Consider the following 19241-nt stretch of genomic DNA (forward strand, 5'->3'; position numbering starts at 1 on the left):
AATTACTCATTGCGCTGTAACAGGAACTTGAGAAAGAAAGGACGGACCTAATGGAAGATGTTACTGCCAACAAGAGAAAAATGAAGGAGCTGGAAGATAACCTCTTGTACCGACTGACGAGTACCCAGGGCTCTCTGGTGGAGGATGAAAGTCTTATTATTGTCCTCAGCAACACAAAGAAAACTGCAGAAGAAGTGACTCAGAAGCTGCAGATATCTGCAGAGACAGAGGTTCAGATCAACTCTGCAAGGGAGGAATACAGACCGGGTAAGTGTAGAACATTGTGAACATCAGTGGGAGATCTTCAAAAGGTTAATGAAAAAAGTATTTGCAAATTAAGATTTCTGTACCATTTGTATCACTTTTCATTAGGGCCAGACCATATTATTTAAAGTCTATAGCTGTTTAAATTTATTGTTTAGTAATATTGATAATTTTTCCATTTTCATGTATATTTAGGTCTCAGCTCTGTTGTCTAGGCATTTTGTTTCCAAAATACATAAGCGTATGGCTTTGTTGTCTACCTTAGTTGTCTCCTCTTTAATTGAGGGCTTTCCTCCATGTTCTTGCATTTGTCTAACTCAGGAGCCTTTCAGTCTCACAGTGCTATGGTTGTTGTGTAGCCTGACACAGCTGACGTTGCTGGTATTCATTAAGCTACTTTTTTCTTTTACTGTAACCATGCATGGGAGTGCATGTGTTTTCTCACTCTCTTTCTCCCCAATGTGGTGCATCGTTTTTCACTTCACCTGTCCCCTTGCTCTGTGTTCTTCCACCCTCCCCCACCTCCACATTCCCACTTGTGTTTTTAATATTGCCCTTCTTCCCAACTTCTCCAATGGTCCCATGTAATGTCCACTTTGCATCCACTTGCCCTGACACTATCACTTAATGTTTAATGTGTTGCTATTATTTTCTTTTACTTTTTGGCACCAGAAATCAAAGAGCATCTATTTAAAAATATTTTTTGTCTATTTTAAAATGGCCACCTGCATGCACAGCTCACACCTAAGAATGGGTTTATGTTTTTTTAAACAAACCAAATCAAATATGATTGCCTTGGACATGCAAGCATTTACTTCATCCATCTTTGAATGCATTTGTTAAAATGCTACAAATGCTTTCAGAGATGGCTGCCTTAGATGTACGAGCATCTGCATTGACCTCTCAGAGAGTGGAGGTGCATGATTTACCATCTCTCATTTGATGGATATTTTCAAGTTGGCTGAGACGCAAAAGGAGTTAACAATAATAGAACATTTCAATTCTCATGTAGCCCATTTGCCCCACAATAAGGATCTGAAATCATAATTGAAGTTAGGTAGTTTTATTACGAATTGATGATCAGTACATGTGCATGTGAGGAGAACTTCAAAGGATAGATTACAGCTGGCAAGTTGAAATATCGCAGCAGTTTCAATTTCAGTAGGATAAGATACAAAATAGTCACAGCCATAGCAATACAAAAACTGAGAATTAGAAATAGGTGTTCGTAAAGAAATTCAGATTCTTTCTCCTAAACATGAATAAGTTCTGTAGACATCTTATCTTGGTTCTACATTAAAGTACGAGGATGGTTTGTAGAAGGGGTCTAAAAAAATCTGAAAATGCGGGAAGGTGTCGGCATACTGAAGACATCAGTAGAAGTCTTTCAGAAAAGGGAATAAGTGTTTAGCATGAAGTTTCACACTTGCAAGAGTAAAGGAAACTGAGAGGGCTGTACCCCTCAAAGGCTAAGGTAAAATGCTTTAACTTCAGACATTGTGAGCATTAATTAAAACAAGTAAGACCTTCAGCAGCAATCATATCTCTTCCCACCGTACCAGGAATCAATCATTTAACTTCTCGTGGTGTGCATTTTCAGCATCACCTGAATTTTCTATCCCACAGAACTTGGACAGTTGGTGCAACCTTGAGCATACCCCATTCCTGATGCACTATAAATAGGAGGTTTTATCTGCTCATAGGTCTTAACGTTTCTTGCCAAGATTTCCCTTCCCTGTCCCTACTCTCAATAAACTAATACAGACAACAATACTCCTTTTTCTCTGAAATCATGAGAACAGACCTGCAAAAGAAACACAATGCTGACCAAGGAAAGTAGATTTCAAAATTAAGGCCTTTAGTGAGGCTAATATTACCTAAACATTTAGGCCCTCATTTTAACTTTAGTGGTAACTGCCGCCTACTGCAATGGCGACAGCCGCCCACATACCGTCACCATGGCTACCAGCCGCCCACCCGAATTATGACCGTAGATGGAAATCTGCCAGAAGGCTGGCGGAATACTGTTGACTGTCATGATGGCGGTAAGGTGGCAGCAGCGCCACGCCAGCAAAATACCACTGACCGTATCATGAGCCATGATATGGCCTGGTGGTGTTTTGCTGGCGGGTGCTGTTGCTGGCCGCAGCGCTGCATCCTGTCTCCTGCCGGAGAACCTCCTGCAAGCAGGTAAGTCGGGTTCTCTGACAGGAGAGGGTCGTGGAGGGTGGTGTGTGTGTGGGGGTGTTGTGTGTGTGTGCGGGGGTGTGCGTCTGTTTTTGTATGCGTGCATGCAGGTGTTGTGAATGCATGTGTGCGACAATGTATGTTGGTGTGTTCCGGTGTGTGGGTATGTATGTGTTCATGGGTAGGTGGATGTGGGTATGTGTGTGTGTGTGTGTGTGTGATTGTGTATGTGTGTGGGTGTGTAAATGTGCGGGGGCAGGAGAGGGAGGCAGAGGGTGGGGGAGGACTGTGGGAAGTGAGACGGGGGAGACCCCTATCAGTGTCAGGGAAGGAATTCCCTGGCACTGATATTGCCTACTGCCATGGTTTTCGTGGCGGTACACTTGCCACGAAAACCATGGCGGTAGACGGGGTCATAATCCCGAGGGTGGGATTGTGATGGCCGCCTGGCTCCAGCCCAGCGGCTGTTACAACCCGGGTGGACAGAGTGGTACATCGGCAATTATACATGCACACGTACAACTTTCAAAATAAATGCACAAAGAAATGCATTTTACTTTTGCAAATACAACTTAAAGTGTAAATGTAAAATGTGAATAATGAACACATGAAAGAAATTTAAAAGAACATTTGCGTGCATGTTTAGAAAGCTTTAGTTTCTCAGTGGTTCCATTGCAATAATGCGTTTATATGTTCAGACACATTAATATTATTAAGACACACGGTAATCACAATGTCAGAAATAAATGCATAATTGCCCAGTGAAAACGTATAAAGTTTGGAGTTAAAATTGCGCTAATCCACCAGCTTTGAATGGTTTTGTTACAACATTACCAATGCATAGCAGCCATCTTTGAGTGTATTTGTACATTTTAATAAGTCTCAATACACGATTGCTGTAGCATATGTATTTGCATTTGTAGAAGCTATCTAACTCAAACAAGAATTAGCAAATTCAATGGGTTTGTCTGTTAGACCTATTGAATTTGCAAATGCTCCTTGCATTTGTATTTTTTTCACAAGCGTGTTTTTTCCTTTAAATGTCTAAGAGGCCCATCTGTCTTTATTACCAGTAGGTGTATTTTTTCATTCAATTAGTTTTCTAACTTAATTCAATGTTTAAAGTATTGTGCTTATATTGTATCATTTGCATTTATTTCACAGCTTTTCTTTTTACTTTTATATTGTAGTTGCAGCAAGAGGAAGTATCTTGTATTTCCTTATCACAGAGATGAGCATGGTCAATATGATGTATCAGACTTCACTTCGTCAATTTTTGGGACTCTTTGACCTTTCCTTAGCCAGGTGAGAACCAATTAAGTGTTGTGCATAACAAGTTGATGAATAGACTGATTGGAACTTGCTGACAGAGCATATAGTAGTTGTAGGGCAAACAAGTATTTCAGACTACCGAGCGCTTGCTGGCTAGCTGTCTAGTTTGATTTAAATCTAATGTTTTGGTTGCTTAATGTAAGTGAATCTTGAGAAAAAGTATTGATGAACACCATGTAGTTTAGATGATCTCAGGTTGCTTGTAAATGTTAAACCTTAAATACCAGCCACTTTAGGGAGAGAGCATTTCCAGGGTGGTGATATGAGGCTACAGGTGATGGACCACAGTTAACAGGTAGCTATGTTTTGCAACAAAAGCAAAATAACAAGCAACTTTACAGATGGACTATGCCGATATGATAACATACACTAAAATTATTAGACCTGCGTGAAATTCAATGAAATGTCTCAAAGTTATGCCTTATGCAACGCCTCACAAGATAGGTTTTCTAATGCCTCACAAGCTACGTTTTCTACTCTAACCAGTCTCCTAAGAGTATCTTACAAGACATTTTTATGTGTAGTGTTTACTTGAGTAAAAACAAAAAGTGACAAAAGATGCTGGAAAATCAAATGTTGTACAAAATCATAATTTTGTGACGTTTTCGTGGAATCCCAAAAAATTTCACAAGACAACATATGCAATTTTTCAGAGCACTAAAAATTATGTGGATGCAAGGGTAATTTCCACTGTACAGATAGGATCATTCAAATTGAGAGTAAGGTAATGAGCTTTCTGATGAATGCTTCTAAGTGCAGATTTCTCACCTTGTGAAACTTCAGGCACTAGCCTGAATCTGGAGATTTTTCTCAGCAATTACCCTGCACTATGTGGTGTCATGTAATTCTGCGTCCATCCATCCAACTCCTGATGTGACATTAGGACCATAATATTACTGACAATATTACTGCCAAATCTGCACATCTTTATGAGTTCCTTTCTTCCCATGCCTTGCAACGTGGATCTGGAGCTCATTTCCTTGACAGACCTGACAGAGTCCCTTTCAAATATTTTCCAGTAGGCAGAGAACATGTCTCCCCAAGTTTCAAACCCTGCAAGTATTGCTGCAAACTGTTGTCAGTGCTGGACCCTCACAAGATTTTGTCTGTGGTGCTTGGGATCCTGGCATTACTTGACATCATTTTACAGGTACTCCTGGATGAACTCAAAGCCTATCCTGGACCATGAGGACAAAAACTACATTGCCGAGCACCGCATAAAAGCTTGGACAGCCAAATCTCACTTGAGGTTTAGGACACAGACATATTCTTAATCCCAAGGCCATTCCTGAAAGAGATGGTTGTCTCACTCCAAGTCTTCAGATAAGTCAAAAAATAAGAAATAAAAGTAGACAAAACATGACTGTCAGTCTCTCTGGCACTCTCACCAGGAGAAGTTGTGTGTACATCACGTTACCACCAAGTCTTGGTCTCGTACTCCAACTTCAGAACCAATTCCTAGTCCTGATCTAGCCTGAATTTCCGAGGCCATTGGCAGTGCCACACAGATCCAAGTTCAAGGAGGGCATGTTGTGGATCTTTAGTACTGTTTTAGATCTCTCTAGCGAGCTTCAGTGCTTCATGGAGCCAAAGAGGACTTCAATCAGGTTACTCTCAGTGGATCTGGCCATGATGCTGACTGCCGCTTTTCCCCCTCTTCCTGGTTCAGCCCAAACTCCAGGGCCAATGGCTGCTACAACTCGCCAGATTTAGCTGAGACCTTCTTCTGGGCCCTGCATGTTGACACTGGTAGTGGCACTGCTGGCACCAGAGGAAGAACCCACAATCCTCTCAAACTCTGAAGTGAATCTATCATGACCTTGTTTGACATTGCGTCCACCTCACCCACTCATAGAACACCACTCTGATTTTAATACACTGCCATTACACTATTGATTCTCAGACCAGGAGCCACAAGATTGTGACAGAAATGACACATCACAAATTTATGATGAAGAAAACCTACTTCTAGACCTCCAAGAGGCCTGTGGGCTTGATACCTTGCCTAGCACTGGCCTCACCTCTTCACCTGCCTCATCTACTAAGGAATCAGTCTTGTTTGCGATGGTGATAAGAAGGTCAGTGGAAGCGCTTGACCTCCAGCTTCCTTAAGTGGAGGTGAAAACAAATGTACTCACTGAGGAACTGCAGACAGGGCAAACTTCCTCAGAACCACTACTCTCTTTAATGAGAATTTGAAATGCATACTTTTTGTCACCTGGACAAAACCGGGATCTTGTCTTCCTGTCCGTTGTCAAATAGCCTCAAGGCACAGACCAGATAAGGGAGGGCCCATCTTACCTCATGCAGCACCTGATAGTGGAAAGCCTTGTGTTTCAGGCCTCAACCAATAGGTTGGCCCCAATGTTTTTCTGAAATTTATGGAAGAACTCAGAAGGAAAATGTTTTCCTCTGCCAGTCTGGTCCTCAGGTCCCTAAACTTGACTTGCCTCATGGGATGTTTCTTGAATGCATTGTGCCAATGTCTTACCCACAGTCTCAGATGACCTTCACTCCAACCTCCAGCAAATAATTCAGGATGGCCAAGATGCAGCAAAGTACATCATTAGGTAGGCCTGAACAGTACTGACTTTCTGGGTAGGGTAGTTGGTACCACAGTGATGCTTCGGTGCCACACCTGGATACACTGTACAGGGTTTTCAAGTGATGTCCGACATTCACTCAAGGATAAATCCTTTGACAGAACACTTTTCTTTGGGGACAAGGCAGACTTTAAGGAAGTAAAGCAGTAGTGCGCTGTCTTGGCCTAGCATGGCACAGTTTCCCCAGCAGTGCTGCTCCTTTTGAGGCTTCAGCAGAGGCTTACACCAGAGAACATGTCAAATTCTGTCTCAGCAACAATATACTGGGCCAGTGGCAGGGAATATAGCTTGCAGGCCCCCAGGGGCAATACACTACTCAGTCCACTACCCCGCCACTGACAAATACCTTTAGTATACTCTTAGTGGCACACTGGAGTCTGTTTGGAGATCAAATAATATTACCTTCCAACGTGGCACAACATCACAGTTGGAAAGTTGGATGCTTTAAATAGTTCAACACAATTACATCCTATCACTCCTTTCCACCTCTCTAAACATACCACCTATGCTGCAATGGTTTCTGGCAGACCACTTGTCCTTTTTGTATAGTGGCATTCAAGCTTTCTTGGAGAAGGGAGCCCTAAAGAGGGTACCAGTGTCAGAGGTAGGGACTGTCTTCTACTCCCACTACTTCCGGTGCTGAAAAAGGATGGCAGACTTTGCCCTATTATAGAGCTACTGCCTCTGAATTTCTTCCTCAAGTTCAAGATGTTCACTTGTCCCAATTTCTGTCTGCCCTGGATCCAGGTGATTGGCTGGTGGTGCTTGATTTGCAGGATACCTATTTTCACATCCCTGTCTCTCAGTCCCACAGATGTTACCTGCGGTTTCAGGTAGGCCAGAAGCATTTTCAGTTCACAGTGCTGCCCTATGCTTTACCAATGCCTCTTGGGTGTTTACAAAAATGACTGTGGTGGTCACTGCCACGAGAATTGGGAATATAAGTCTTCCCATCCTCAGCAACAGGTAGCTGAAAGTGGGCTTTCCTCAAACAATTGTAAACCACTTTCAGATGAAGGCTTTCATGAATGCCATCCTGGACACAGTGCTGTTTTGAACCTTAACTCCCTCTCAATGAGTCCAAGACATTTGGGCTACGATTTCGATGTTTCAACCTTTGACCTGGGTTTCAGTGAGAGTGGCTCTGAGGCATCCATACTTTTGGCTTCCTGCATCTTGCTAGTGGACCAATCCAAGGGACACATGCGGGCTCTGCAGTGAGATCTGAAGACTGTGTGCTCACCTTCAAAAGAATCTCAGATTCCATCCAGGTGTTAGGGGAGACTGAAGATCTGGTGGCTGCTAGACTCCAATTAGTCCCATGGCAGACCAATCTCCCTACCCCACTAGCAGGTGATTCAGTTGAATTAAAAGCATGCCTCCTGTCCAACAATGGAGAATGAGTGCAGGTTCTCATGCACACCATACCCTGCCATGTGGTAATGCAACAAGCAGAGCAGAATGCATTGTGGGTCCTGTGCTAGGAGGCTCTGCACCTCTGGAACTGCCTCATTCCTTATGGTACCTCCCTGGTCATACAAGATCTACCATAATCTCAAAAATACCAGTGCAGACAAGCTCAGCTGGTGCTGCCCAGTGGATCACGAATGGCAGCTGCACTCAGAGGTGGCACAGTGATGAAGGGAACCCTGGCTTGATCTTTTCACCACTGCCGAGCATGAGTGGTGTCCAGGTCTAAGAAACTGGGTTACTGGTTGAGGGAGGTCAAACCCTTTTCAAGCAGCAACCACAATTCATCTCAAGGTGAAGTCAGAAGCAAACTCTAAACCTGTGCTCAACCCTTGGGTAGTTTGGCACAGAGCAGCCAGGCTTAACTCAGTGGGGATGTGTAAAGTATTTGTGCATCCTGTCAAACAGAAATGCAGTGAAAAAACACAACAAAAGGATACTAAACCAGGTTAGAACAATAGAGTAGTTATTAAAAAAAAAAATAAGGCCAACACGACACAAATCTAATTAGTAGAACCAGAGATATGCAATGTTAAAGATCTTAATAAAAATAGTGCCAAAAAGCACAAAGCACCAACTGTAGATATCTTGTTGTACTGTACGGAAACAAAGTTAGAAGGTCAGGCCGACCGCCGTCCAGCCATAGTGAACTAGGAAGTACTGCTGTTAGAAATTGGGTTTCTGGTTGTCAAAGTATGTGCTCTGTACAATCAGGAACCACATTTTAGTGAGGGTAAGTTAGATACAAACTAAAAGATAACCTGTGCTCACCTCTGGTAGCTTGGCACAGAACTTTTGGGCTTATCTAAAGAGGTAACGTGTTAAGTATTTGTGCAACACAACACGCAGTAACACCACAAAAGACTCCACACCAGGGTAGAAAACTAGACAATAATTTTATACATAAGTTTAGGCCAGAACGACAAATATCAAATAAGTAGAAGTTGAGTTATGAATTTTTAAAGAATAAAAGTTCTAGTGCTTAGAAGCTATAAGTGCCAATGGAGGTTATCTGGTCACACTGGAACAAGACAAAGTCAAAAGTTCAAGCCAACCATGACCGGCTGGGGACAAGAAACATGCAGGCCAGATGAACAGAGTACCATTATCCTAGTCGCAACAGCGAGATACAGGGTGCAGACGAGTGTTGAGTCGATGCTAGGCCTGCAGCCGAGGTGATGTCAACTTTCTTCACCCAGCCGTGGCGATGCATCATTTCCGAAGACGAAGCGTCGAGATGCATTGGTTCTGAACTGCGATGTGCCAGGTTTCTCCGCATAGTTGAGGGGGTGCATTGATCTCGCCACCTGCTGTGACGGCAATGCTAGGTTCCGGGAGTCAGGCTCTCAAGACGATGCGTTTGTTCCAGTAGCAATGCTCCGGTTCTACTCCTGCAACAGGGTCGATGTACCAGTTCTGCTTCAGCAGACTAGAGATGCGTCGATTTTCCTGGTGGAAGTATCTGGGTCCACTTACAGTGAACAAGGCACAGAAGCAAAGGTAGAGACTCAAGCAAAAGGAGGCAAGCCAACAAGCCCTTGGAGATCACATTGGGGTGCAGCCGAGAGTCCAGCTCTCCCTCAGCCAGGTCAGAGAGCAGCAGGCAGCACAGCAGTACAGCAGAAAAGCAGTTCTTCCAGGTCAGCAGTCCAGTTATAGGTACAGAAGTGTCTGATTTGGTGGAGTCAGATACCTAGTACCTATACCCTGTTGTTCCTTTTAAGTGAGGGTGTCTTCAAGGAAGGGTCTCTGAGGTGCACAGAGGTCCTTTTTTCCTAACCGTGGTTCCAGACTGTCAGTAGGGGTGTAATCAGCCCTCTGGGTGGGGACAGGCATTGCCTATTCAGGTGTGTCAGCCCCTCCTGCCCAGGAAGAGCCATCAGAATGCAGATGAGTGCTCAGACACACCTGACCTTCCTGTGTTTGTGGCTGTCTAGAGGGAATGAACAAAGAGTAGCTGTCACCAGCGAACTGCCCACTTTCTAAAAGTGGCATTTGTAAATTGGTAATGTTAAATCCGACTTTTTCATTATCATTCCAATGATATGAAACTTTACATAGCTACTCCTCAATCAAGAACTCCAGCTTAAAAGTGTAATAAGGAATGTTCAGTGTTAACCAATGAGAGAGAGTACGCTTCACAGTAACGAAACATGAATTTGGGTGGTTTTCACTACTAGGACATGCAAAACTTAAAAGTACATGCCCTACCTTGTACTTACATAGCACCCTGCCCGATGAGCTACCTGTGGCCTACCTTAAGGGGGACATGTGTAATAATAGGTTAGTTCAAGGCCTGGCTAATAGTTTAAAATGTCAAGTAGAAGTTGCAGTAAAACTGCACACAGGCTCTGAATTGGCAGGCCTGAGAGATATGTAAAGAGCTACTTGTGCATGCGGCACAAGCAGTGCTACAGTCCCACCAGTAGCATTTGATTTACAGGCCCTGGCTATTTGATATATCACTTTACAAGGGACTTACAAATAAAGTCAATATGCCAATTGTGTAAACACCAATGTTAACATGTTTAGAAAAGAGACACACACACTCAGTGCTCGGAGTCCTAAGGCCAGTAAAAAGATGAGGCAAAAAGATGAGGCAATTAGGCAAAAAGTTTGGGGGAAGACCAGCCTAAGGCTGACCGGTCTAACACCCGCTGAACAAAGTACCTTAAATCCAGGTTTGCAGAGCATTGCAAGGATCTGCTGCAAAGATGTGTTGTGCAGCTGAAGTGATGTATCAGTTCTGAGGTGCGGCGAGGCTACGGTTCAAGGTCCTGCATCATTGTCAATGATCATGTCGATAAAGGCTTACAATGCAAAGTCCTGTGTCAAGGATGCATCATGCAGTCAGGGTGATAAGCTGTATCAGAGGAGTTGCGGGGCTGTGAAACAGAGTTTGGTGATGTGAGGGCCTGCACCAAGGATGAACCACACAGCAGGAATTCCGGTGATAAGGCAGGCTGCAATGCAGTGCAGGTCTTCCTGACTTTAAGAGTTTTTCACTACCAGGACCTGTAAAACGTAAACACACATGTCCAACTTTTTACATAAACTGCACAGTGCCCTCTGGGATTTCCACAGCCTACTTTAGGGGTGACTTATAGGCATTAAAAAGGAATGTTTCACACTGGCAAAAGGTTTATTTTGCCAGGTTGACATAGCAGTTTAAAACTGCACACACAGGCAGTAATTGCAGGCCTGAGACATGTTTTAAAGGGCTCCTTAAGTGGATGATAAAAGTCCTGCAGGCCCACTTGCAACATTAATTTACAGTCTGTGGGTATATGAAGTACCACCTTACTAGGGAGTTACAAGTAAATTAAATGTGCCAATTGGGTGTAAGCCAATTTCACCATGTTTAAAAGAAAGCACACACATACATTAGCACTGGTGAGCAGTGGTAAAATGCCCAAATTCCTAAAGCCAGCAAAAATTGAATCAGCAAAAATGGAAGAAGGCGGCAAAAGGTTTGAGGGAAGACCACCCTAAGTCTGATGGGTCTAGCACAAAGCGGTTGTGCATTGGCATTGCAGAGACAATTTTCACTCATAGAGGCTTTTCATCAGGATTGGAGCTTGGGACTCTTGTACATCTTCTCGCCTCTAGTTCTTCAACCCAAAGTTCAGAAGAATATCAGGAACAACAAGGCCAAGTAATCCTAGTGGCTTAGAACTGTGTTGAGTGTGGTACTTAAAACCTCTAGCCTTGAGCATCTGTCCTCTGATTCAACTTCCTCTCCAGAACGACCTCCTGTTACAAAAGCAGGGCACAATCTGCATCCAAGACTGCAAAACGTATACCTCCATTCCAGGGAGACTGGGTGGCCACAGTTGATGGCCTTCAATCTGTCTCCGAAATTATTGTTGGACCGGGCCCTTTTTGCAGGGTCATCCCCTAACTTTTTGCCTCCTTCCTCCTATTTTTTCTGACCAGCTTTTGTTGGCTTTAGGACTCTGGGCACTTTATCACTGCTAACCAGTGCTAAAATGCATATGCTCTCTGTGTAAATTGGACTGGTGATTGGCTTTTTCATGATTTGCATATTTAGGTGCACAGGGCTTGTAAATCAAATGCTACTAGTGGGCCTGCAGCACTGATTGTGTCACCCACATGAGTAGCCCTGTAAACATGGCTCAGACCTGCCACTTCAGTGTCTGTGTGTGCAGTTTTAAACTGCCAATTCGACCTGGCCAGTGTATCCACTTGCCAGCCCCAAACCTTCCCTTTTTGTACATGTAAGGCACCCCTAAGGTAGGTCCTAGGTAGCCCCATGTGCAGGGTGCAGTGTTTGTGAAAGGTAGGACATGTACTGATATGTTTTACATGTCCTCACAGTGAAATACTGCCAAATTCGTTTTTCTCTATTGCAAAGCATATCTCTCTCATAGCTTAACATGGGGACTGCCTTTTAACATCTTAAGTGTAGTTTCCCAATGAGAGCAGATAGAGAGGTGGAGTTTAGGGTCTCTGAACTCCCAACTTAAAAATACACATTTTTGGTAAAGTTGTATTTTAGATTGTCATTTTGAAAATGCCTTTTAGAAAGTGGGCATTTTCTTGCCTAACCATTCTGTGCCTCTGCTTGTTTGCGGAATCCACTTCTGGGTCAGATTGACAGTTGGGCTGTTTGTGAATTCCCTCTAGACAGTGACACAAAGGGAGCTGGGTTGTAGCCTGCATATCCTGTGGAGTCTCCTGGGCTAGAGTGGAGAGGAAGGGGCTGACACTTACACCTGAAAGGAGTGTGCCTGTCCTCACACAATGCAGTCTCCAAACCCCTGGTGTCTGTCTGGGGCCAGGTCTGGGCAAGGCAGAATCTTGTGAACAACAGAGACTTTCCTTTGACGTTTGCCTACTTAAAATGCAGAAAGGAGTGTAAGTAGTGGACCCAAAATCCCAGATTGCTAGATTACTTCTGGATCAAGAGGAGCCTCTGCCAAGGACAAGAGCTGGAGGAGGAGTACCTCCCCTTTGCCTGTGAGTGTGCTTTGTTGGGTTGGCGTGCAGTTGCTGCTTCTGCCTTTGAGTGGACAAAGACTGGACTTTGCTGTGTTTTCCTGCTTTTGAAGTGTCTCCAAGGGCTTAGACTGATCTTGCCCCCTGTTTTGATGTCTGAGTGCTATCAAATACTTCCTCTGCCTGCACCTGGACTGTCTTGTTGAGATTTCTACCCTGCCAAGTGGTTCCTAATCCAGTCCCTGGGACCTTGAAAGGAGAAGCTGCTGGAACCAAGACTGAAATTCACGCACAGGAACCATGCGGGAGAAAAATCAACGCAGCACCTGCTTCGTGGCTGAAAAATCAATGCACCATCTGCACTGCAGCAGGGAAATCGACACAACACCAGTGTGTGGCTTCCAAAATCAATGCATCACCCACGCAGTTCGGCTCTTCACCACTGTGTTCTGGAATTTCGCACACATTGTGGATGAGCTTCAAAACCACAGTGAACATGTGTGGACCCAAGGTTTCTCTTCTGCAATGATGCATCGCCTACCTGATCGGAGAAGAAACGAAGCACGGCTTCACTTGCAAATCAGGAATCAACGCATTGCTGACTTTTGACACACGCTCACTCATGCGGCTTTATTTTTGATGCATTCCTGGTATTTTGTGTAAAAAGAACACAACCATTGATTTCTATGGATTAAGACTTTTTTTTTCTTTTTTTTGTACTTTAAAAATTCATAACTTTGCTTATGTATGTTGGATTTTTGTTGTTTTGGTCTTTTTTGATTTAGATAAATATTGGCTATATTTCTAAACTGGTTTTGTGTCAATTTTGTAGTGTTGTTACTGTGTGTATTCGTACAAATACTTTACCCATTGCCTCTGAGATAAGCCTGTCTGCTTGTGTCAAGCTACCAAGTGGGTGGGCAGGGGTTATCCTAGGTGTGTATCTCCCTGACATGGTGCAAACTGACTGCCAACCAGAGACCCCCATTTCTAACAATTAGTAAATGTCATTCAAGTTGCTAGGTGTCCGTCGACTAAAACCCTCTGTGCAGAATGCTGGGAGACTTACCCACCCCTTACAAGCCCAGTGGTTTTATGTCCTCCTTTTTTCCTTATCACAATCCCAGTAGGGCCTTTCTTTAGGAACAGTTAAACATTATTTGTCAGCTTTATCAGTTTTTTTATGGTCGCCTGATCAGCCATCTCTGTTTAAATCACCTGTTGTGATGTGCCTTTTTACAAAAGGACTGACCCACCAAACCCTTTGTGAGGCTCCAATGAGACCTAAAGCTAGTTCTCATATTCCTAATGTGCACTCCATTTGAGCCAATGCATAGTTGCCCACCGATTGCACGTATTGAAGTCTTCATCGCAGTCACATCAGCTGTGTCATGTGAGTGACCTGAAAGCACTCTCAGTCCAGTAGCCCTAAACCACTTACTTCCTGGATGAGCTAGTGTTAAGTGCTACGGCAGCTTTCCTCCTGATAGTTTTATCGACTTTCTGTATTGAGTAGTTTTATCAGCCTGCAGGTTTTCTTCACTCCACCTCATCCATCAAAGGAGGAAGAAAAACTACATCACCCGGAACCAAAGAGAGCTCTGGACTTAAACACCATCAAGTAAGATGATCAGCTCTTTGTGGGATTCTTTAGGAAAAAGAAAGGAAGAGCTGTGCCAGAGCACACAGCCTCCAGCTGGATTGTCCTTTGTATAAAGATCTGTTATGAACTGGCTAAGGAGCAGCCTTCAGAAAGCCTATGGTTTCCTTCCACCAGATCCAAAGCTTCTACCACTGCATTGGCACATGAGTACCACTACTGGACATCTGCCAGGCTGCTACATAAGCTTAATTTCACTAGTGCCTGGGTAGCCAAGTCCAGTGCTCCACTCCCACTGCTGGGGAGGTACTGCTTTCGTACCAATTTACAAGGTGAGGAATTTGAGGTTAGAAGTGGCCATCAGAGAACAGTTTCTTGCCTTCTGTGACACTCTCTCTATTGAACTGCAGATTCCTCACCAACTCCCCTTCTTCCCCATTCTTTTAATTGACTGCTTCAGACAGTGGGAAGAAACTGACGTTGACGTGCAGAGGTGGTGGTTATATTGTGGCCGACGTCCCTTCTGGGGCAGGATGAACCATACACAGTGTTGCACAATATCATCTACTGGCAAGCAAGGGAAGTGCAGAGAAAGCTGTCCGGATTCAGTCTGATGCCTGGGTTTATTCACAAGGTGAGCAACGTGAGGAATATGTGGTTAGATAGAGTATCCACCAGGAAGAGCACTACAGAAGCTAAGTAACTTGTTCTTCATTGGCATAGCAAAACCAGCAATTATACAAAAGATACTGTTTTGCAGTGATAAATTAGACAAGCACCAATCAAATAACTACAGTAGGTGCATCCATAACTAGATTTTCCACCTACACAAGGTGGTAGACGATACCAAGTAATACATTAGCAAGTCAAATACATGAATTAAAAGTTGGGGAAATGAGAAATGCATGTTAAAAAATAACCTACCACGCCCACATGTTAGCAGTTAGTGGTGGTGAATTTCATTCTCAGAAAGTGTGAATCCTTTATACATTTGAAAGACCCATTAATACTCATTGCAGAAAAGGTTTTGATTTTGGAAGGGGAAAAAACATGCCAAACACAGCCATACTGCTCATTCCCTTCCGAAAATCCAAATAATCGCACACTTTTCTTCACTGGCTTTTGGCAGTCCCCGCTTCGGATTCACTTGGGCTGTTAAAATGCTAAGTTTCTTGTTCTATATTGAAAAATAGATCACCACCAAAAAAAAGAACAGTTGACTTTAGAAGTGTAAATGAATATGCTAATGAAAAATGCAATTGGATAGAAAGCATCAATGAGAAATCTCATTAAAAAAGTGTAACCTCAGTGTCCTTTGCCTCCCAAATAGTTCGACGGAGGGAAGCTAGAACACTTGAAGGATGAGGAATTGTTAAGATAACAAATGTACATATGGGTATATTATTCATCTATCCCTTAGTTACTTGCACATCATGTGCACGCAACAACTCAACCTCCTAAAAACAGACCAGTTAGTCATTAGTCCTTGCTACAGAAATCCTTGCGGTCTGTTCAGTTGAGCTTTAAAGATGTCCGTCGTCATTCCTTTATGACAATCAAGCTTTACACAGTACAACCCTCGCAGAGAAATTAAACAATATGACATTGAAATTCTTACTTTATTTCGTCATTAGTCATTTAATTGGTTAGAACTCTAGAGTTAATGGTTTCCTTGGATGATAGTTTGAGGTAACACAGATAGTTCAGTAAGGCCAGTGTTCCTTTGCCTCTCTCGACCAAACGTTTTCTCATTCCTGTCTCACAATTCTGCAGCTTTCAGAGCTAGGCTCTCAAGTGTCCAACTTACCTTTTCTTAAAGTTGATATAAAAAACACTGGCCGTGGCTCCTCGAATCCAGTATATTTTTTCAAACTCCTGACACCACTGCTCCCCGTTATAGTCCGTAGCAGCTTAGGGCACTCCCCAAAGGCTAAGATCAGGCTTTTGGCATACAGGAAAGTAGATAAAATCCATTTCTTCCCATACTCCTATGGTACAAATAGAGGATAGGACCTAAACCTAAATCTTCTCCTTCTCTTCTCCCCATATCTTTAATAAAAACAATTAGAACCAAAAAAGTATCTTCGTTGCTGTGCTACACATCACAATAACCCTTGTGCTGAAGTCTGCCACCTGTTCAGAAGTGTTCTTTTGACTCCTAAGAGAATCAACCAGCCTTAGCCCACAGAGTGTCCTTTTTTAAGGGAGCACTAGTTAGGGACTGTTTTCCTTTCCTGAGAGGACAAAGGCCATCACTTCCAACCATGTATTTGGAGAGTCATAATGAATATTAATTAGGCATAGCCTTGACCCTTCACTCCAAAGGAACTCTGCATCCCATACTTTATGCTTTGTGGACCCCCCTTAGGTTCTTCAGATCCCCAGGCAGTCTGGAGGTGGGGAGAGGGCAGTATAATAAGTTTCAAGGGCACCCAGTCTCTCATGGCATCTCACACCTCTTTGAGTTGTCCCTTTGCAATGGGCCTGTTGTCAGTGGGTACAGGACTTTATAAAAGTAGGCACCTTAGTCTTAGTCTCCCTTTCTTGTGAAGCCCTTTCTTTTAGGAACAGGTCAATCCTGTATTCTGGAATGGCCCTATCCCTTGGTTTGTTCCCTGAAAGGCAGACAGGGATCCTCTTTCTCTTGGTCTCCACCATTTAGACTTTCAGGTCTAGCGCTCTCGGCACTTCCGCCTCGCGGGAAGTTTCAGCCTGCATCCAGCTGTACCAGGGAGGGACCCCCGGAAACAAATTCACGAGGGAGGGGCCAAGCCCTCCTCCATAGCGCTTAAAGCGCTCTCGGCACTCCCGCCTCGCGGGAAGTTTCAGCCTGCATCCAGCTGTACCGGGGAGGGACCCCCGGCAACAAATTCAGGAGGGAGGGGCCAAGCCCTCCTCCATAGCGCTTAAAGCGCTCTCGGCACTCCAGCCTCGCGGGAAGTTTCAGCCTGCATCCAGCTGTACCGGGGAAGGACCCCGGGCAACGAATTCACGAGGGAGGGGCCAAGCCCTCCTCCATAGCGCTTAAAGCGCTCTCGGGCACTCCCGCCTCGCGGGTCGCACGCGGGCAGCGCCCGGGCCAAGAGCAGGCCCATCCTTCACTCGTCATCGACCGGAAGAGGTCAAGCCGCCCCCACCTCCCCCCCTGAAATCCTGATCTGGACAACGTGTACTCGGCTGGAACCTGGTCAGGTACCCCCCTTCTCGTTGATGAGCAAACAACTGTATTTATTACAGGCTAATTTCACCATTTGTTTCTATTACTTGTAACTTAGTAAGGTTTTTATATTTCTTCCCAAAAAATTTGTCATACAATTTGTATATGCACTAGGCTGTTCCTTATAGGTAATAAGTCCCTGATTGATATAGCGAGCCCTTTCTGTACACGTAGGCTTAGCCATAGTTACTGGATAGTAGCGCTCCAGAGTGGCTACAGTTAATCTTGATTGTACAACAAATAGTTAGATATGGGTAAGAGGAAGAAATTAAGTGCAAAAGACACGTCTCAGCACAAAGACCATACTTCAGTATTAAAATTCATATCAGGAGCAATGGGTGCTATTGATAAACAGATCACAAACGTTGAGGAAAGACTATTAACCCAGAGAGGCCAGTTGGAATCTTTAGATAATAATAATAACCCCTTACCCCCAGAAGCAATTCCTCAACCCCAGACCAACTTGCTAGAAAGCAGGGAACACTCAAAGGGCTTATATGGATGTATCCACTATTTAAGCGAGACCATCTCAGAGGCCGATGATTCTCCATCTCCTTCCAAACGTACAAGGAAACCTAAAGTTGCCCGAAAGAGTAGAGCTCCTAGCCTCGAGCCACCTGAAACAAACACTCACAACAAAAATGGAGACCGACTTACGGAACAATCTTTAGTTAATCCTCTCAACACAAAACCTTCCCAGAAGAATACCCGTACCATAGTAAAATCAAACACTAACACCCTAGATACCATCATTGCTTTGGAACAACTAGTTAAGACGTCCTTTGAGTCACTGACTTAACGTCTAACTCAAGTGGAGGAAAACGTGGCATCGATACTTAATTTAGTAAAGGCTCGGACCTCGGGTTCAACCTCCATAACTTCTCAACACGGCAGCGATATAGACTCAAACCGGATCTCATACCTCCTTAAAGAGCAACAATACCGACCAAACATTTCTTTGGCTAATCAAGGCCACCCAGAACCTTGTACTCTTTCAAATCGCAACAGTAGTCTCCAACAACTAAATGTACACATTAAGAGCTCGGAACCACAAAATATATTGAAACCCGCTTTGGACACATCATCTCCATCAAGAGATGCATTACATCTCCCTCCTGCAGCAACTCCTTGCAAACGTCCCTATCATTCCTACGGAAAATATGGAAACATGGACGGCACTTAGAAACAAATCCCTTAACTGGATAAGAACACGCATGGAACCTGGTATGGTAGACACCCTCTTTGAAGACATTAAAATGGCCAGGAGAGTAAAATGGGTGGGTAGGTCTCACAAAACATTAAGGGGTGATTGTGTGGTACTTTCATTCAAAACCCCAAAACTGGTTGAGCATATTCTGAGAACTTTATGCCCAAGACAAATCCCGGACTATGGTATCTCTCTGCTCCCCCTAGGTTACTTTTACAAAATCAGGGGGAGGTCTGACCAACCCAGTATAGAGCCCTCAAACCAACAAGGTAGGATTGAAAGGAATTATCTAGTTCCTACCTAGAACAGATTCTATGCCCTCCCCTTGGAGGAAGTCGATTGACTGATGGTAGATCATGTTGAGGGCAGGTCGCTGACCATAAAGACTAACTCTGCCCCGAC

General features: G+C 44.0%; 1 protein-coding gene across 1 annotated transcript in view; it reads left to right on the forward strand.

Moving 5' to 3' along the window:
* DNAH5 (dynein axonemal heavy chain 5) overlaps window positions 1-19241 on the forward strand; it is a 4110061-nt gene that overhangs the window by 3660148 nt on the left and 430672 nt on the right. The window contains exons 66-67 of the mRNA XM_069219645.1: window positions 24-267; window positions 3642-3756. Of these exons, the coding sequence (XP_069075746.1) occupies window positions 24-267; window positions 3642-3756 (359 nt within the window). The remainder of the gene's footprint in view (window positions 1-23; window positions 268-3641; window positions 3757-19241) is intronic.

This window comes from Pleurodeles waltl, chromosome 2_2, assembly GCF_031143425.1.
Source record: "Pleurodeles waltl isolate 20211129_DDA chromosome 2_2, aPleWal1.hap1.20221129, whole genome shotgun sequence".
Taxonomy (NCBI): domain Eukaryota; kingdom Metazoa; phylum Chordata; class Amphibia; order Caudata; family Salamandridae; genus Pleurodeles; species Pleurodeles waltl.